The sequence below is a fragment of the Leptosomus discolor genome, chromosome 3 (assembly GCF_034619465.1).
Source record: "Leptosomus discolor isolate bLepDis1 chromosome 3, bLepDis1.hap2, whole genome shotgun sequence".
In the NCBI taxonomy this organism is placed as follows: Eukaryota; Metazoa; Chordata; class Aves; order Leptosomiformes; family Leptosomidae; genus Leptosomus; species Leptosomus discolor.
The window spans coordinates 3,423,144-3,442,271 of record NC_141393.1 but is presented as its reverse complement, the minus strand read 5'-3'; the positions used below and the strand labels follow the sequence as shown (position 1 = coordinate 3,442,271).

General features: G+C 53.9%; 1 protein-coding gene across 2 annotated transcripts in view; it reads left to right on the top strand.

Moving 5' to 3' along the window:
- The first annotated feature begins 7,830 nt into the window (after window positions 1-7,830).
- Window positions 7,831-19,128, top strand: part of TRIM9 (tripartite motif containing 9) — a 70,224-nt gene continuing 58,926 nt past the window's right edge. For both annotated transcript variants that reach the window (XM_086461964.1, XM_086461963.1), the window contains exon 1: window positions 7,831-8,646. In XM_086461964.1, the coding sequence (XP_086318090.1) occupies window positions 7,831-8,646 (816 nt within the window). The remainder of the gene's footprint in view (window positions 8,647-19,128) is intronic.

Genomic DNA, 19,128 nt, shown 5'->3' with positions numbered 1-19,128 from the left:
AGGGAGCTGGGTCTCCTGAGCTTGGAGGAGACTGAGGGGTGACCTCATCAATGGTTATAAACAGGTAAAGGGCGAGTGTCAGGAGGATGGAGCCGGGCTCTTCTCGGTGATGGCCAATGACAGGACAAGGGACAACGGGTGCAAGCTGGAGCACAGGAGGTTCCACATGAACATAAGGAAAAACTTTCCCTGTGAGGGTGACAGAGCCCTGGAACAGGCTGCCCAGGGAGGTGGTGGAGTCTTCTTCTCTGGAGACATTCAAAACCCACCTGGACGCGTTCCTGTGTGACCTGCTGTAGGGGGTCCTGCTCTGGCAGGGGGGTTGGACTGGATGGTCTTTCGAGGTCCCTTCCAACCCCTGACATGCTGTGATTCTGTGACGCAGGGAATATCACACCTTCAGCACAGCTTCTGAACCACTAAATGTTCCCCAGCTGCACCTTTGGGCGGCAGAGAAAGGGAGAAGAAGACAAACCCAGCCTGTGGGAGGAAGGACAGATTTTTCTGGTGGGATGAGTTTAATATTGCTGTTCTCTGAAATGAGTCACAGGCCAGAGAAGTGGGGCATCAATCTCAGGGGAGATGAGTAAGTGGGCAGCATGCGAAGGCAGCGGTCAAAGGGGCATCACAATTTATACTGGCAGCTCAGCTCTTCCCAGGTGTTAGCAATGGCTTGATTAAAATCAGAAATTTTCCACCAGCTCCCCAGAGTATTAAAAAACCAAAATATTAAAAATAAATGATGTCACCTTTGAAAGAAACCAGCAAATTTAGATTTACCGATTTTTCAATACATCTCACTCTGAGGCATCATTTAAGCATTTAGCTTCTCTTTCGCAGTCCTCCTGCAGCAGTCAGACATCCCCGGGTCCTGGCGTATCGCCAGGCTGGGAGTTTTGACGTCTTATTTTCAGAAGTGATTTTCAGAAGCTGTTTTCAGGAGGTGGCAGAGAGGCACTGCCACCCCGGGGCTCAGCCACCTGCCGATGCACGCGGTCACTGCCGGCACCGCTGATGAACAGTCCTCAGAGAAGAACATCAGTTCTTCAGCATTTGGGGTTTTATCCTTACACTGTGCTCCCGCTTAAGTGCTGGTCTTAATAAGGAAAGTGTGTGCTCAGCAATTGTAATTAAAGTCTGTTAAAGGAAAAATTCATTAAATATTTAAAATGGTTACACTGTTAATGTTCTCATTACTGTTTCTCAGGACCCGGCCTCCCCACCAAAGAGACTCGGCTGCCCAGAGCAAGCAGCAGCCTCAGCCACCTCCACGGGTTCTTCAGAGAGCTTTAAGCGGTTACGAACCAGAGGGTTATTTAACACCCACTCTGCACGGGTGGCAGTGAATAACTTTCTTGGTACATTGGGTACATAAGTCCAGAGCCGTTGCTCACCAGCCAAACAAGCCCTGAGTGTCGTCATTTGGGGATCAGGGGCGAGAGGGAGGCAGTGAGATGCCGACTCTGACTGTGATTCAAGTGACTCAGAGCCCGCTGAGGTCGGTGGAAAGTCTCCTCCTGATGCCAGTTCAGCCCCAAGCTCAAAAACAGGCACATCAGTGACTCAATGAGTGGTGCTTCTCTGAAATAAGAGTTACTGTGATTCGATGGCGCTCGTGCCATCACCTAGGTATGGAGGACTTCTCGGTCGCTGCTTCCCAGCAGCTTTGCCTGCCTCCGACACCACAGGAAAAATTCTGACTGCGAGTGCTTTGCCATTAGGAAGCTCTCCTCTAGCTTCCGAAATCCATCTAGCCCCAGGAAACACCATCGCTATCCCAGGAAGCCACTGTTTGCTGCCAGAAGCGAGCTGGCAGGCTCTGAGCGATGGAAAGCAACGTGTCCTGGGCAAGGGGAGATTGGGTCTTGAGAACCGGGCATCAAAACATTCACAAACTTGAAAGTTTGGCTAGAGGCACAAAGTATTTCTTGGATCCCTCGTGGTCAGACAAGTTGGTGACAGTGAGATAAAATGGGCAAAGATGCCACCTAGGTTCAATGAAGGTCGATCCTCCACAATAATTTGGCACTTTTCCTTGAAAAGAAGAGACCTCAGAAACAAGCGGGAGGTGGTTTCAACTTTCTGAGCTTCTTCAGTGCACCTGAAATGGTGCCTGGAGCAAACGATATAACCAGTAAGAAGCTCTGAAAATCGTACTGGGGGGCAGGTACTGCTGGAGCCCTGGGAATTTCAGACCTGGGACCCTGCTAGACATCTTGCCAGCATTTCTGCTGATGATCTTGCCACCCAAGATGAGAGTGACCTCAGCAAATGCGCTAACGATGCAAAGCCAGGAGGTGTCCTCAGTACGGAGAAGAAGCAGGATATGTTGAGAAATCTAAATGACCTGGGGGAGTGAAATGACAGCAGGGATATGGATTTCAAGGTCATGGATGCATGCAGGGACTAATAAACAAGGATTTCTGCTGTCAGCCAAGAGCTCATCCATTCAGAATGACTGAGGAGGAGGAGAGGGATCAGGGTGTATTGGTCGATCACGGGATGAATTATGAGCTGCCAATGTCTTAAAGTCATGAAAAGGCAACTCTAATCCTAGGCTGCATCTGCTGAGATGTTTCCAGTAGACACAGGGAAACATGAGTGCTCCTCTACCAAGGGCTGGAGAGGCCCCGTGTCACTGATGAGGGACCGTGCGTGGTACCTCCAGGCACGAGAGGAGAACACAGAGCCTGAAGCAGGTTTCCAACATGGTAGTGGAAGATCATCTGCTTGCACCAGACACCTGAGGCTTCTCCAGCAGCATGGAGGCACCTCTGGGAAGGCCCTGGGGCACCCCTGCCACCTCCCAACCCTCTCCTCTCAGGAGGGAAGCCCTGAGCCCTTGTCTGCTCTTTTATTTATCTCTTCAAGGTGTTACAGGAGTGCAACGAATAAAGGAGACTGCAGAGCTCTTTGTCTCAGCTCATTCTTCTCTTTTATTTATTAGCTCTAGCCCAGCTCAGGGCCTCATGAATCAACCCAAACTCACCCTCCCAGCTACCCAGTACCTGGACACACGTGCTTGTGCGCTGGCATGCCATCGCCTGTCCAGTCCACCTCTCCCCTTGAAATCCCACCCTGGACCCGAGGACGCCAGAGCGAAGGTGGCAGCCAGACAATCTATCACCTTCCCAAGATCCTGCCGGCAACCCACCTGCGGGGAGATCCAGGCAGGCTTCCTCTCTGCCCCGGTGGCGGGAGATCGATCAGTGTCACAGGGAGGATGCTGGCAGATTAATTAGCGACAGACAGCCTTCGGCTTTGTGTCCCACTGCTCCTCGCTCCAGTCTAAGACGTGAATGCTATTGATTTCCCGAGTCCCGCCTTCCTTCTGTCCTGTAATCCTTTCTCTGGTGGGGATCTCAGCAGAAAATTTTGTAGCAGACGTGTGTTTGCACATACACATGCATAAATATAAAGCAGCGGAGGTTTAAGAAACCACAGTTGCCCAAAGCAAGTGAAGTTTAGATTATTTGTCATCGAGGTAATATTAACAAGAAGAAAAATATCTAGTTGTTAAAATGGAAGAAACAGCTCCTGGCTCCCAAGCAGGGTTCCCAGCCCTCTGGGCCTGCAGTGTCCTGCCACGCAGCGCTGCCCTTCCCCAGGAGCCCTCCATCCCCTGCAGGTCCCACGGGGTGGGTCCGGGACCTGCTCCCAGCTGCCCACCTCCACCTTTGTGTCACCATCACCAACACCTTCCTCCCACGGGGATTTCACAAAACAAAATACTGCAGAATTTCTGCGGGGAAATGCAGAGGTTTGGGTGTTTTGTCCCCGTTGGTGATGATCTTCTTTTCCCCAAGATAACTCCACAACGTGACTCTTGATGCTTCCCTTCAGCTCCCAGCACTGGGCAAGTCCTGGTCGTTACCCCAACCCTTACCTCCACCCTGCCAGGGAGCAGGGGGAGCTCCCATGCTCTCCATCGCTTTTCCTCTCGACTCATGGCCCTCGTGACATCCACCCATCTTCTCTTTCCCCACATTCTTATTTCTCAAGGCACTACTCAGCAACACCACACAGCTGCTGTACACCGTGAGCCAAAGGAGGTGGCTGGGATGGAGGTCGGGAGGGGATGTGGGAGCAGGTCCCAACATCGTGGGCCACCTCCGCCACTTGCATCACCCCCCAGATACTGTGGTTTTCTGGTCGGCTTAACAGAACCGCAGCGGTGTTGCGATCTTTTTTGGGGGTAACACACCACATACGACTCAAACAGCATCACCCAGCACCCCGTCTTGCTCCTGTCGGTATCTCCAAGCTTGATCCTGATTTCTAATCTGCATTTCCAGCAGACAAAGCAAACACACCTGCAGGCTGGCGGGGTGCAGAGAGGAACGGCCAGGAGAGGCAGTTGATGTTCATGATAACGGTCCTTGTTATTACTACGAATCACCAAGGGGATGTAACAGCGCTTACACGGAGTCCCAACTTTAATTTATCTCAGCCCAGCGGTGTCTTCCACATCCTCCAGAGCAGAGGCTCGTAGCAACAGAAACAGAGATGGACCATTCCCACAGTAGGAGCCGGGGCCGCTTCTAAAGCTGAGGCTCCTGGCAAGAGGCACGTGAGAAAATAAGAGCCAGCTTAGAACAAGATGCCTTCTTGATTCTGTAACCTGTAATCGCTGATCACAGCGACATTAGACAAATGAATGTTGAAGCTGGGTCAAGTAATTATTGCAGGTTGATAGCTGCACGCTGCAGCGTTCTCGGGGCAGTAACAAGTCTGACAATGGTAAATAATATTCAGCCAGAGCGTGGGGACATTTGCCTCTTGCTGAGATGAAAGTGAAGGCATAAGCTGCTGTGCCAAGAAGAAAACAGCTAAATGTTTATGACCAAGGGTTGCTTCCAAAGGCACTGGCTGCGTTCCTCTTTGTAGAGCTTTTTCCTCTTTCTGCCTGTTTACATGATCAGCGTATCACTAGAGCAGAAATGGCATCCTATACCTGCCAGAGTGAAAAATGGCCATGGGAAACAAGAGGCAGAGCGAACAAGGAATGACGGTTTTATTTCAGCAAAAGGGCAGCTAGAGGAATGAGAGCAGGGGAAAAAAATGACCAGCTCTGAGCAGGCACCAAAAGGAAGCAAATGAGGAGAGCTCAGCAGAGTCCAGGGGAAGGCACGGTGTTGGTGGTCAATATGGAGTCAGCAGGAGCCTGAAGAAGCAGAAGGAAAAGTAGAACGGAGCAGGAGAGAGAAACACTCGGAAAGTCCTTCTCTCCTTATCACTTGTCCCTCCTTATCAGGCTGAGAAATGGCGGTGCCTTCCTTGTGCATCTCAGCTCTTGGGCTTCTCCCCCTTCTGAATACCAGTGTGGGAGCTTGAGATGGCACCTCCTCGCTGGATCCCGGGAATGGCACGAACCCACTGGGGATGGAAACAGCTACTATTTCAGAAAACCACCTTGATTTCTGGGATAGTGGGATCCGCACCAGTTCCCAGCACTCTGGATGTGCGTGTGCAAGCAGCCAGAGGAGTGAGCACCGGTGACTGTCCCGTTTTTATCACTGCCTCTCCTGGGTGCTACGAGATCATCCCCAACTGGTGGGGACCATCGCGTGCTGTGCCAGGGATCATCCCCAACTGGTGGGGACCATCGTGTGCTGTGTCAGGGCTCTGAGGGCACTTAATTGCCCTGATGAGCCTCACCAGGGGCTCTCCCACCCCTCTGCCCAGGGTCCCAAAGCTCCAGCTAAGCTCAGGTCTTGGCCCTGGACTGGCCAAACCCTCCCTCACAGGGGCCTGTCAGCATCCAGCCCTTGCCCTCTCACAGGTAGTTGGGAGTTGCTGTGAACCTCAGTTTTGTCACCTTTGCCACCAACCCTGCTGTGTCACCCCATGGCTTAGCTGTCGAGCGTCAGGATCACCAGGCCAGTCCCCCCACACCCACAGTAACTGTGAATGGTAGCGAGGGCTCATCCTTTCCTTTGGGCCAGGGCCTCACGCCTCACCTACGGGATCAGAAGCCCCTCGCTGCCCCCACGGTGGCTTTTGCAGAGACTCTGCAGCCCCTCTGAGCTCCAAATTCAATCACAGAATCATTATGGTTGGAAAAGACCTCTAAGATCATCAAGTCCAACCATCAACCCAACACCACCATGCCCAATAAACCATGTCCTGAAGTGCCACACCTACATATTCTTTGAACACCTCCAGGGATGGTGACTCTACCGCTTCCCTGGGCAGCCTGTTCCATGTTTGACCACGCTTTCAGTAAACAAATTTTTCCTAATATCCAGTCTAAACCTTCCCTGGGGCAACTTGAGGCCATTTCCTCTCACCCGATCATTCAAGCCCCAGGCTGGACTCTTTGCCCCCAAGCTCTCACGTCACGGCTCCTCTCCGCAGAGAGGCCCAAAGACAGTGTCACGGGAGGCACCGAGCAACTGCACTGACAGGCAGCCCCAAACGGCTGCACAGAGAGAGGGAAACGGGAGATAACACGGAGACATTCGAAGTAATCTCATTTTTCCTTTGGCTGAAAAGGAACCGCTGTGCCGCACTGCACGTTGCCAGGATGTTTTAAAGACCCAGGCGACCTTCAGAGTAAGCACGGGTGACAAGCCAGCCGCAGGGGACCCACCGAGCCCCCTCCCCACTCTCCAGCGCCGGAGCAGCACCCCACGAGGGCGTCCGAGGCTCAGCGACCACGGGTGCTTGTGCCAGCCCATGTATCAATGCAGTCGTCTTGCTGATACGGTTAACAGAAAGCTATGGGATTACTGAGCGTGTTGTATTTATTAGATATGTGTGGCTATTCTAATTATTACTACAGCCTCATGACACAGTCCCTCGGCAGATTGCTTGCCTCCAGCACTCCCAGCTCTGAAAGTCACCTTGTACTGTCAAGAGGGGAAACCGCAGGAGCCCCTGGCATCGCACACATGCCCTGTCCTCTGCAAAACTTCCCCCCAAATATGCTCTTGCTGGACTCAGGGCTCCTCTTTGCTCCGCCGCCCCATGCAGCCAGGGCCCCAGGGCTCAGCCCCCCCGCCCAAGCCCCCCTGCAGCACAGCCCTAACAGCCACGTTCCCTTCAAAACCAAAGCGGACAGAGGCTGGAAACCCATCGTGCAGCCATCGAACAACTCTTGGGGCTTTTCTGCAAGGAGCCCAGGGCCACCTTCCCTTCAGGCCGAGCAGCCCACCGCCCCCCCCCCCCCCCCCCCCCCCCGAGGGCTGAGACCTGAGTTTGGCTGCCGTGATCCAAGACACAGTCCTGGCACGCCAGCAGGGCACAGCGGGACACTGCTGCGGCCCTCCTCCTGCCAGCAGCGAGGCCCTTGAAGCCCCTCAGCGGCCAAGCTGTGGGTCTGGGAACCCCGCAGGGCGAGGGGACCCGAGAGAGGCCGCCATCTTGGGGGGGCACCCTCAGGGCTGGGGCAGGCTGCTGCGGGCACCGCGGGCTGCCCGCCGGGAAAGCGGGAAGCCGGTGGCGGTAGGGACGGTCCCGCGGGGTGCGGGGGAGAGCCGGGGCGGGGGAGAGCCGGGGCGGAGGGGACCGGGGGAGCCCCGGGGGGAGCCCCCAGCCCGCAGCCCCCAGACCCCGCCGCTCCGCATCGCAGCCCTCAGGAGCTACCCCCGCAGCGGCAGAGGCAGGCGGGCGGGCGGACGGGCAGGCGGCGGAGCCAATCGCAAGGCGCAAGCCGCCTCCTCGCTGGCGGCGGACCAATGGCGAGGGGCGGGGCGGGGCGGAGCGGAGCGCGGGGCTGGGCGGGCGGCGGGCGGGCGGCAGTCGGCGCCGAGGCGCGGTGGGGTGCGGGTGGTTCGTCTCGCTGTGCCGCGGCCGCCGCCGGTGCCGCGCCGCCGCTCTCCCTCCCTTATGGAAGAGATGGAAGAGGAGCTGAAATGCCCGGTGTGCGGCTCCTTTTACCGGGAGCCCATCATCCTGCCCTGCTCGCACAACCTGTGCCAGGCGTGCGCCCGCAACATCCTGGTGCAGACACCGGAGTCGGAGTCGCCGCAGAGCCGCCGCGCCTCGGGCTCGGCCGTCTCCGACTATGACTACCTGGACCTGGATAAGATGAGCCTGTACAGCGAGGCGGACAGCGGTTACGGCTCCTACGGGGGTTTCGCCAGCGCTCCCACCACCCCTTGCCAGAAGTCCCCCAACGGCGTCCGCGTCTTCCCGCCGGCCGCCCCGCCGCCCCCCGCCGCCCTGGCGCCGCCGCCGCCTCCCCGCAACGCCTGCCTCACCTGCCCGCAGTGCCACCGCAGCCTGGTGCTGGACGAGCGCGGGTTGCGGGGTTTTCCCCGCAACCGTTTGCTGGAGGGCGTCATCGACCGCTACCAGCAAGGCAGGGCGGCGGCCCTGCGCTGCCAGCTCTGCGAGAAGGCGCCCAAGGAGGCGGCCGTCATGTGCGAGCAGTGCGACGTCTTCTACTGCGATCCCTGCCGCCTGCGGTGCCACCCGCCCCGGGGACCGCTGGCCAAGCACCGCCTGGTCCCGCCGGCCCAGGGTCGCGTCAGCCGCCGCCTCAGCCCCCGCAAGATCTCCACCTGCACCGACCACGAGCTGGAGAACCACAGCATGTACTGCGTGCAGTGCAAGAGCCCCGTCTGCTACCAGTGCCTGGAGGAGGGCAAGCACTCCAGCCACGAAGTCAAGGCCCTGGGCGCCATGTGGAAGCTCCACAAGGTGAGCTCTGGTTCAGGGGTGGCGTCTGGCAGCAGCCCCGGCTGAGCCCCGTGTTTGCGAGATGGCTACGTCGGGCCACCCGTCCAGCACACGTCCTGCGTGGTCCACCTTCCCGCAGCTGGCAGGGTGGGAGCATCACCACCCACCTTCACCCGCGCTGGGGCTGTGTTTTGCACCCTTGCTTGGGAGAAGAGTTGCCCCCCGGCACGGGGAGGCTGGCATCAGGCAGATGATGCTCCCTGTGGGGTCCCCAAATTGTGACAGCTAGCCCCTGTGAGCCGAGGCTCTGCCAAAGGAGCCGGCAGGGCCTGTGGGTGATAGTCCGGGGGTGGATCAGGGGACATCTGCGCCGCGGAGCTGGAAAAGCGATGGGAAGCGATGCTTTTCGTGAGGAGGGAGGTGTGAAATCCGCCGTGGGGGAGAATGGGGATGCGGGAGCGGGGTGCTGTGGGGTGCTGCTGAGGAAGGACTGCTGCCTCCTTCCAGCGCACACCGAGTCATCGGGAGGAGGAGGGATGGGAGCAGGCAGCGCGGTAGAGGAGCCTTTCGCTGAATACTGATCAGCTCCTCTTGAGCCTACTCACTCCCACACGCGTCCTCGCTGGAGGAGAGGGTCCCAGCACTCGAGGAAGGGACGCAGCCGTCACGAGCTTCAGCTCAACTCCATCCACCCCGCTGCCTCCCTCCCTCCTTGCACCGGTGACCCCCTCACTGAAGGAACTGGGGCAGAAGTGACTGGGACGCGGGCGGACAGGGCAGAAGGGGATGGGCATCACTCCTCGGATGAACATTGACATAATTGTCCCCCGCTCCAGCAAATCTGTACAGGCAGGAGCGGGTGGGGGGACCTGTGACAAGGAGTTGGGGAGAGATTGGGAGGTGCGTGACCCCCCTCTATCGAAAGGGGCTCGGCCGGATCGCTTTCCAGGAATGTCCCTGTCATGCTTTGGCAGTCTGTGTGGTGGCGTGTGGCCCCGTGTTGGGTCAGTGGGTGCATGCAGGGACAGGCTGTTGCTTGTCGTGATGCTCCTTGAGAGGTCTGGGAGAAGAGGGTGACTGCGTTATGTTGCAGTGTAGGAGGAAAGGGTGCACGATGCTGCTTGCTGCTGGAAAGGGCTTGTCCTGACCCCTTTTTACTGGGAGCAGGAGCACCTCCTGCCTGGCTTTCCTGCACTCTGAAGAAGATGAGGCCCACGTGCCAGAGCAGTTTTGGCGCCCCATGCCCTTGTCCTTACACATGGGGTGCAGCCGCTGCTGCCAACTGGTGTTGGGGTGCTGGGGTGCGCCATGGCACAGGTAACTGGTGACCTGCGCACAGGAGCACGGGGGCTCTTTGCCGGCACGTTAGCGTGGCACAAGCTGTTGGATGTTGTGAGCGTCTTGCTCCTCTTGCCTGTTATGAAACCCAGTAAGTGCTCGCTGTGGGAGAGCAGCCTGTTCTCCAGAGCCTGGTCCTCCTGGCCCTGCTCTTGGTGGAAGATGAACCTCTTTGGTCTGTGCTGACACAGAGCAGGAGTGGAGCTGGGTCCGGCTGTCGGTGTTGTTCTCCAAAACAAGAGAAATCTCACGGATACCAGACCTTTTCATAAGGTTTTAGCTTCGCTTTCCTGCTTTGATTCAGGTGAGGCAAGGCACTTACTTCGATACACGCTTGAGCATCTGGACAAGTGTGCGAGTACTCAGATACTTCAGGTTCAGTCCTTGTGTTTTTGATTAGGATGGCTTATTCTTCCTTGAATGCTTAGCTTTTCTTTCAAAATACCTTTTCACAGGGGGGAGCTTTAGCAATGCAGTAATTCATTGATGTAGCTAACAGACATGGAACTGTAACATTATTTGAAATGATGATTTTCGTTAGCTGTAGATGTAGATAGATTTATACATGCAATTTCTCGCAGATATTTGGAAATCAGAAAGTGAATCCACACCTGTCTTGAGTGAGCTCTTGTTTCTGTGGGGGTTTAACTGCTATTCCCTGATGTTTGCTTGTTAGGGGAGGGAAAAGAATCTGTTGAGTCACACATGGCAGTACGGTATAATTTGAAGGAGGGCTTTCATGGCCAGAGCTCAGATTGTTCCCTGAGATGCCGTCAAAAATCAAGGGGAGAGGCTATTGACATTTCAGGCTTTTTTCCGGTCAGGACTGGGCATTAGGAACCAAACCACCTGTGGATTTGAGCGGTGAACCTCCTTCAAATTGTCATTTTTTGAGGGGACAGGCCTTTCGCAGCAAGACAAACTTGCCAAAAGGGTGACTGTCCCTTTTTGCCTGATCTCTCCGCTGCAATGAGTGGTTGTAGTCAGTACCTACAGCTGGTAGGAAAGGACAGAGTCATCAGCTCTTGACTTCTGCGATTATGACACCGCTCAGCGCAAAATACTCTTTGGGCTACATCTGTGCTCTTAACTTCGGACCCGAGGAGACCGTGATTCTCGCCACAGCCTGCGATGACCCGAGAGTGCCTTGATGAGCTGTTGTTCTTGAAAGCAGCATTCACGCGTCAGTACGTGATTGCCGGGCCCCAGGCAATCGCTGTTAAGTGCAGCGTGCTTCGCTTGGGGAAGGAGAGCAAAGGGCTTTTTGCAGACCTCTTTGGGAACTGCCCCAATTTCTGCTTTCCTCTGACAGAGTGCTGATTGTGTCGTTCTCCCCGATGATCGTTTCAAAATAATCTGTGCTGAGGCACAATCAAACATAATTCGGGGAGCTGGGGTTTCGAAGCTGGACACAGATCGTGGGAAATCCTCTCTCTCTTCCCGTCTTCCTTTCAGGACGGCTGTTGGGAGAGGGGTAAATGCTCAGAGAAACATAGAGGAAAATAGGGGTTTGATCTGAATTGTCCCAGTTCTGTACATATATTGCAGCTGTCTGGATTTCATCCTGACAAGCTGAAGTGCTGCTGGGCATGTCAAAAGCAGAAGCACAAGATGGAGTGGAATCATTTATTCTTTGTGCATTCAAGTCCCTCTTGCTTTTGCTGGGAAGTGTGTGGTGAGTGCAGGCTCAGCAGCTTGCTAATGTTTTTTTATAGGTAGATAGATGCGTACATAGGTATACAAGCGGACTGGAAGGGACCTCCAGGGTCACACAGCCCTGAAATCCCATCCATCAGTTGATCAAGCTCTGTCTTAAAAACATTTTACCCTTGCTGGTGCATGTTGGAAAGGTCTTCCAGAAGTTCATGGTTTCTGGTAGTAGCTTTTAAGCTTTCGAAAGCTTTCTGGGTTAGGCAATGGAGAGACAGTGATGTAAGGTAGTTATTCCTGCCCATTTCTCATAGGGTGTTGGGTTGTTGCCCAGCACTGTTATATCTGGCTACCCTCTGCAGAGTCTCTGGCACTTCTCACCCCATGGCTGGACACCCTCCATGGGGTGGGTCTTGCCTGCCAGAGGCTGCTTTTGTCTTTGAGATCAGGATCCTGACTGCAGCAAACGTCAACCTGGATTTACCGTGCACAGAAAGAGACTGAAGAGGTCAGTGGTCCCGTGGTGAACGGTGATGCAATCTTCTACTCTCTTTTTGGGCAGTCAAGCAAGAAGCTTCCTTCTGCTTTGGGTTGGGATCATGGGTTTCCCTTAGAGGGGCTCATGGGGCTTTGCCTCTTCTCTCCACTAGCATCTCTTTCACGTTCCTTTAATCCCAAACCAAGACTCTGGAGTGAGACCACTGCCTGCTTTGCCTTGGTACTGAAAGGGGAGCAGGTTCGGCAGCCTGTCTGGTTCCTCTTGTAGCGAAGCAGAAACAGGTCTTGACTTCAGTGGGAGGTAAATAATGCTCTCAGTTACACTTTTACGTGGGGTTTAACTGCTCAGGGTGGGATTGCCCAGGCTGAAGACACAAACTGTCCTTGGATTGCAAACCCCTGCAGCATCTCTGCAGATTGCAGCAGAGACCAACGTTGCGCACTCTGTTGAATCAGCAGTAATGATTGTTATCAGTCAGAGGCTAATTAGCAGAGGTATTATCTAGACCTCAGCTCATCCACACTGCCACTAGCACAGAGGGGGTGAGGGATGCGGGGGGAGCTCTTCTTTTAAGAATCAAAAATCCTGTGTACGCTAGGTGTGACTTTGTTCCAGTTGGTTGGCACATCTGGGGTGAACTAGGGTGGGTGGTAAACACTACCAGTGCCTCTTGGTTTCTGCCTGGGGGACAGCAGGCATCAGAGTCGAGACAGGGACAAGCAGACAGCGTTATTCATCACCTTACTTGGCTGGGCCTCTGTGTGATCTGCCAGAGGAACTTTTGTGGAGAGTCTCTTTCTTGAGGCATCATGAACATGCTGCTGTTGGGTCCCTGGGGATTCCTGTAGCCCACAGTGCTTGGGGAAGTATCCAGGGAGTTGCTCTATGACAAAGATGTGTTTGCGTTTGTGAAGTAAAATATTTGCTGCTCAAACAGAAGCAGGGAGAATCCTTAATCTTTGCCTGTTACAACAAGCAATGCACTTTCCCAAGCCTTGGTTTGATGGCCTTCCCGAATCCCACCACCCTTGCTCCATCACCTCCCGTCTGCAGCAGCAGGGTCCCTCCTGTCCTTCTCTAGCAATGCCAAGCAGCCTTCCCGATTGCTTCATTGTTCTGTGGCCAAATCCTGAGAGTGGTAAACAGGCTGAGGTGCTTTGAAGTCGGAAAAAAGCAAAAAAGTGTCACTGAGGTCCATAGATTTACACCAGCTTGTGTCTGCCTGGGATCTTGAGGTGATGCTGCCACCTTCTATTAATTTATTTAGAAAACAGCTTTCTGTCAGGTGGCTGTTTCCTCTGCACTTACTGCAGCTAATGGAATAAGGAGCAACCATGAATATCGTGTTAATCAAAGGTAATGTGGTACAGCAAGTTCTACGAGGCGTTCTTGGAGCCCGTGTGGTGCTTGATGCCAGGAGATGTCCTCTTAGTTATTTGCAAATGGAAATGGGCCCAGGGCCATCTCAGAGCGGGTGTAAATCACTGCAGCTTCGTCTGTTCCAGCGGGAAGTCCAAAAATACACCGACCTGACGGGGCGATGCTGCGTTGCACCATCTGTGCTCAGGCTCTCCAAAGGCTTTTAATCGGCGCTGTTTAACATCTTGGGTGGTGACATGGACAGTGGGATGGAGTGCACCCTCAGCCAGTTTGTCAGTGACACTGAGCTGTGTGGGGCAGTCGACACTCTGGAGGGAGGGGAGGCCATCCAGAGGGACCTGGACAGGCTGGAGAGGTGGGGCTGTGCAAACCTCGTGAGGTTCCCCAAGGCCAAGTGCAAGGTCCTGCACCGGGGTCGGGGCAACCCCAAGCACAGACCCAGGCTGGGCGATGGGCGGGTGGAGAGCAGCCCTGGGGAGAAGGACTTGGGGTGCTGGTGGGTGAAAGGCTGAACGTGACCCAGCGACGTGCGCTCGCAGCCCAGAAAGCCAATGGCCTCCTGGGCTGCATCAGGAGCAGCGTGGCCAGCAGGGCGAGGGAGGAGGTTCTGCCCCTCTGCTCCGCTCTGGTGAGACCCCCCCTGCAGGGCTGCCTCCAGCTCTGGGGGCACCAGCACAGCAAAGACACGGACCTGCTCAAGCGGGTGCAGAGGAGGGTCACGAAGATGCTCAGGGGGCTGGAGCAGCTCCCTGAGAGGACAGGCTGAGAGAGTTGGGGGTGTTCAGCCTGGAGAAGAGAAGGCTCTGGGGAGACCTTACAGCGGCTTCCAGTGCTGAAAGGGGCTGCAGGAGAGGTGGGGAGGGACTCTTGATCAGGGAGTGTGGTGATGGGATGAGGGGGTAACGGTTTCAAAGTGAAAGAGGGAGATTTAGGTGAGATATTGGGAAGAAATTCTTCCCTGTGAGGGTGGTGAGGCCCTGGCACAGGCTGCCCAGAGCAGCTGTGGCTGCCCCCTCCCTGGCAGTGCTCAAGGCCAGGCTGGATGGGGCTGGGAGCAACCTGGTCTGGTGGGAGGTGTCCTTGCCCGTGGCAGGGGGTTGGAAGCAGATGAGCTTTAAGATCCCTTCCAACCCAAACCATTCCATGATTCTATGATCTCAAGGGCAGGCTGGTGCCTGGTGGGATCTATCTTCATCCAGAAGGTTCACATGCTTTGTAAATATCAAACCTTTTCCATTCTCCCCACTCAGTTGTATCTGGTTTTTTTCTTCTCTTGGCCACTATATGAATGAACGATCACGCTGGCTTGATATTTCTTGCTGCGTTTACTCTGGTGCAAGTCAGAAGCACCGCAGCTGAGATGGGTGAATAATCAACCCATGGACTAATTCTTGTCTCACTTTTGTGGAAATTTCAGCAGGTATCGTCAGTATGTCACTCAGAGATTCTCCTGTCTCCCCATCCCTAGCCTGAAAACCCAGAAGAATTAGCAAGCAGAGCAAACACTGCACCTGGTGTTAAGTAAATGACATGAGAGTGGGAAAAAGGCATTGCTGTTTATTTACCAGGTTTTCACAAGGTGCACTTCCGAGAGCTGACAGCGGTGCAGGGTGGATCTTGGTCAGGAATGCGTTCTCAAGAGGCTTATGGGTCTGCTCTGTGTTGCTTGTTCCAACTCTCCTACATAAACCAGCACTGAAAAGTTCAGGTTTTCAGAGGGAAAATATTGCTTGGTGTCACTTGCCAAAACCTGTTCACATATGACCACAAAATCCTATTAAGGAATTGCAGGGTATTTTCTGGATGTCCAGCACATACCATTTGGAGATATTTTCATTTTCTTTCCCAAAGTTTGAAGGAATTTTCTGCATCCCTTGATTAACTTGCATGATTGACGTACATATTCATTTGAAGTGCAGTGCTTTTGAATTGCATGTGCTCTTCCCAGCTGTATCAGAGAATAATTAAAAAAGGACAAACCGTTGAATCGTTACAACTCCCCAACTCTCAAAACTGGTCTTTTGACAGCCTTGTTCCCTGCTTTGTTTGTTCTTGGGGCGAGGTTTTCTGTGTGGCGGTGGTATGCATTATACCCGTTAAATTGGCTTATAAATAAGCCAGCTCATTCCCTGTTCATTCAGATGGTCCTACTGGGGTGAATTGGATAAATATCTATTTAGAGCAAGCACATAAGCCAAAGAGAGCTCATGGTATAAATCTCTGGTGACCCTAGCTCAGGTAGCGTCCCAGAAGGACCAGCGCAGGCTGGTGCGGCAGCAGCCCAGTTCCTGTGAAGAGGAAAGCAATGGTACCAGGGCTCCCTGGATGAAGGTTTCTCACGTTCTCATGGACCATCCAAGTTGTAACTGAAAAGACTGTGCAAGTAGAGTGGTTTGGTAAACTGGTGCTCTGGGAGGACCCTTGAGGGGTGGCTTACTGGATGAGGTCCTCCCAGGTAGGCATAAAAAGGAAAGGTGTTAAACTTTCTAACAAGGAGGCCTATGTATACAGAAACCGGGCCCAGCTCTCGCCCGTACTGGTGGCACCTCGCTGATGAGTGCAGAAAGGAGGCACATCCATTTATAACGCAAAAGAAACCAGAGCTGAGAACAGGGCGTCGAAGGAGTCAGCTTTGCTATGCAAAGGGAAGTTTTGTTGGCGGTCTGAACTCACTTTCCTTTTGCCTTCAGAACTAGAAGCAGCTTTGGGGGACAACCTGATCTGGAGCTGGCTGGAAAAGCTCAGTGGAGGCTCAACTTTTCTGATAAGAGCAGAATTTCAAGCTAGAAAGAATAAGAGCAAGCTAGTTTTGAAATCTTCTTGAGCCAGCAGCTGGCTGTAACAACAGGCGAGAGCAGAGGAGCCCTTGACTGTCAGGGGTGATAACCAAACTATGACACAGTAAGCGCAGCGTGGACTAGGTTTTGGGTTATGTTTTTTTGCATTTGATTAGCCATTAAATTCCCTGCATTCCAGAAATGCAGGGGTGTTAATAGGGGCACACTCAGTTCTGTAACACAGTCAGCAGAACGCGCTCTGGAAGGGATCTAGCAGTTGAGGGATTTCCCATCAGTGTTAATTACTCCTTCCCCTACACTAACCTTATATTAGCTGATGGATTTAAAGAGAGGATGGGAGCTGGATGTTAATAAGACATGCGTGTTTGTTGCCCGAAGTGCTGTGGGCTGGAGCCAGGGTTGCCATTTCCCGTCGGCACGAGGTGGGATCCGCAGCTGGTGCAGACGAGCACGGCTCCGCTGGTGCGGCAGCGCCGGGCCGTTGGGGCGGAGGATGGCGTTTGCAGCTTCGAACGCCTCGTGCGGAGATCCCAGCCTGGATGCCCCACGCTGGGGCTGCTGCTTTCGGCTTGGGGAGGAGGTGTAATGCCTCAACACCTGGGCAAATCTCAGTTCAGTGATTTGCATGAACCCTGGAACCACAGCACATCTTTCAACCAGTGATCCCTTTTTTTTTTTTTTTTTTTCTTTTTGGGGATTGGATCCTTGCATTTAGTTCCATTTTTTTTTTCCCCTGGCTGGCCCTTCTGGATCTGCACCGTCAGTTCCTTTCTCTTGTCATGGTGCCCTGCAGCAGGATTGTGTAGTGTGTGTGAATTAACGATGGCTTATGGTTGTGCTTTCAGCTGGAGGGTGCATAATACATCCGTAGCATCACTTGTTCAAGCCTTTGCTGTGGAACTGCAGCTGCTTTCCACCTGCAGCTCTTGGGGCCTTCTCTCCCTCTGTCCTCCCAGGTAACCAGTGCCCCTTGATTCAAGAGGCATTAATTCACTGATTCTTTTAACTTCATCACTCTCCTCCTCCCTGCTCCTTACCTCTTGACCTTTGCAGGCATCAGCAGGAGGCAATGGAAGGAACTGCCGCTCCTGGCCCTGCACTCAGTGCGCTGAGTGCCCAGGGTCTCTGTCCCTTTGCTAGCTGGGGGCTTCGCTGTGCCGGTGGGCTTTCTGCTTGGGAAGGACCTTCTGTCTGTTAGAGGCAGACTCAGAGGTCTGGTTTTGGCTCCAGGATGTTGTTAGGGAAGCATCGCTTTCCAAACAAGTTTCTCTGATTTTATGTCCTGGTCTCTGGCTGGAGTATATAAAGCTGGGAGAAGGTAGGGGGCTGCGTCAAGCTTTGAAATGAATCGTTTCTTACAAGGCGTATTTATTGATTTCAAGACACAGACACACTGCTTTGGGGTCAGAGCCACCATTCCCTTGCTCCCCTTCCTGGCAGGGCTGGGCTGTGTTACCCAATCACCCGGTGATTCAGCTCGAAGCAGGGGAGGCGTGGGAAGATGCAGCTCCGACTGTTTATGCTGCAGCAAGGAAAGGAACTGTGGCAGCATTTCCCTGAGGATGCTGAAAAATGAAGGGCTGGGCTCATGGCTGTGACTGGAGGTCGGCTTTCCCTGCTGAGGATTTGCCTTGTCCTCCTGGGCAAATAATTGCTTAGCCTCCCTGTGTGTCCTTTCCCTGCCTCGGACTGCGCTAGCTTGTCCAAAGCTGCCTCTTAGAAATGTATGTTTAGCACAGCTGCCTTCCTCCAGCCCAGCAACCTGGTCACGGTGTAATGCAAATTCATGACCGAGCGCTGCCTGCTACACGTGGAGATGTACTGAGGACTTCCAACAATGCAGAGGGCACCGTGGCTGTCAGGGCTGGGTGCAATCCCATCAAGGACACAATGAGAGCATCAGCCTCCCTCCCTGGGAAAGCACTTCCATACATGCCCGGTCTTGAATTGGAGTCACAGAGATTTAGGGGCATGACTTCAATGCTTTCTTGAGTTGGGGCATCTGAAATGGTGAACTGGTGGGAGCTCTTGAAGTGCAAACAGCGTCGGATTAACTGCGTGCTGGGTGAGAGCTGGCATTGTCCCTTGGCTCGGTGACAGATGCCACTGTTTCCTGGGAACACAGTCCTCTTTCTTTGGCAGGGTACAAGGTAGGAGGGTAAAACAAGCTTCGACTTCCATGGCAAAGCCGGTAAAGTCTTAGTCTTGCTGTCTGAGGAAGCAGTCAAAACGCCTCTGATTGTCCCGACGTATATTTTATTGGTGCTTCTTTGTAGTTCAGCTTATTGCCTCTTTCTCCCACCATTTGTAATCCACAGCCAGCTCTTTGTGAGGGCCTTTTCTAGGAGGAGCAGCAGCGGTGGTTCAAGTCACACCGTTGCATAAAACCCACTCAGCTCCCCAGCTCAGTCAGACGTGGCCGAGTTTATCCTGTATCCGCCCGCAGCAACACTTCTTCCATCTTGACGTTGAATTCCCTGGAAATGAGGACCTGAAAGGGCATTTACTTAGATCTGTGCTGCCATCAACCCACAGCTCGGTGAATCAGAGCAAGTGCGTAGACAGTTTCTCACCTAGGAGATTATTTCTCACCTCCCCCGGAGCACAGCAGTTAACATTTGTTGTTGGCTTAAAAAAAAAAAATAAAAAAACCACCCCAATACCCACAAAGAGTTGTGGTTTGTGTGTCATTTTAAATTTTGCCCTCTGGCTGCTCGGCAGGATCGGGGGGGGGGGAGCTGAGCGCTGCACCTTCCCCTCTGCTCTGCTAATGGCAGATGACAGCCCAGATTGAGGGGCGAGAAGGTTATTTGATCGTATCGACTGCGTGGATCACGC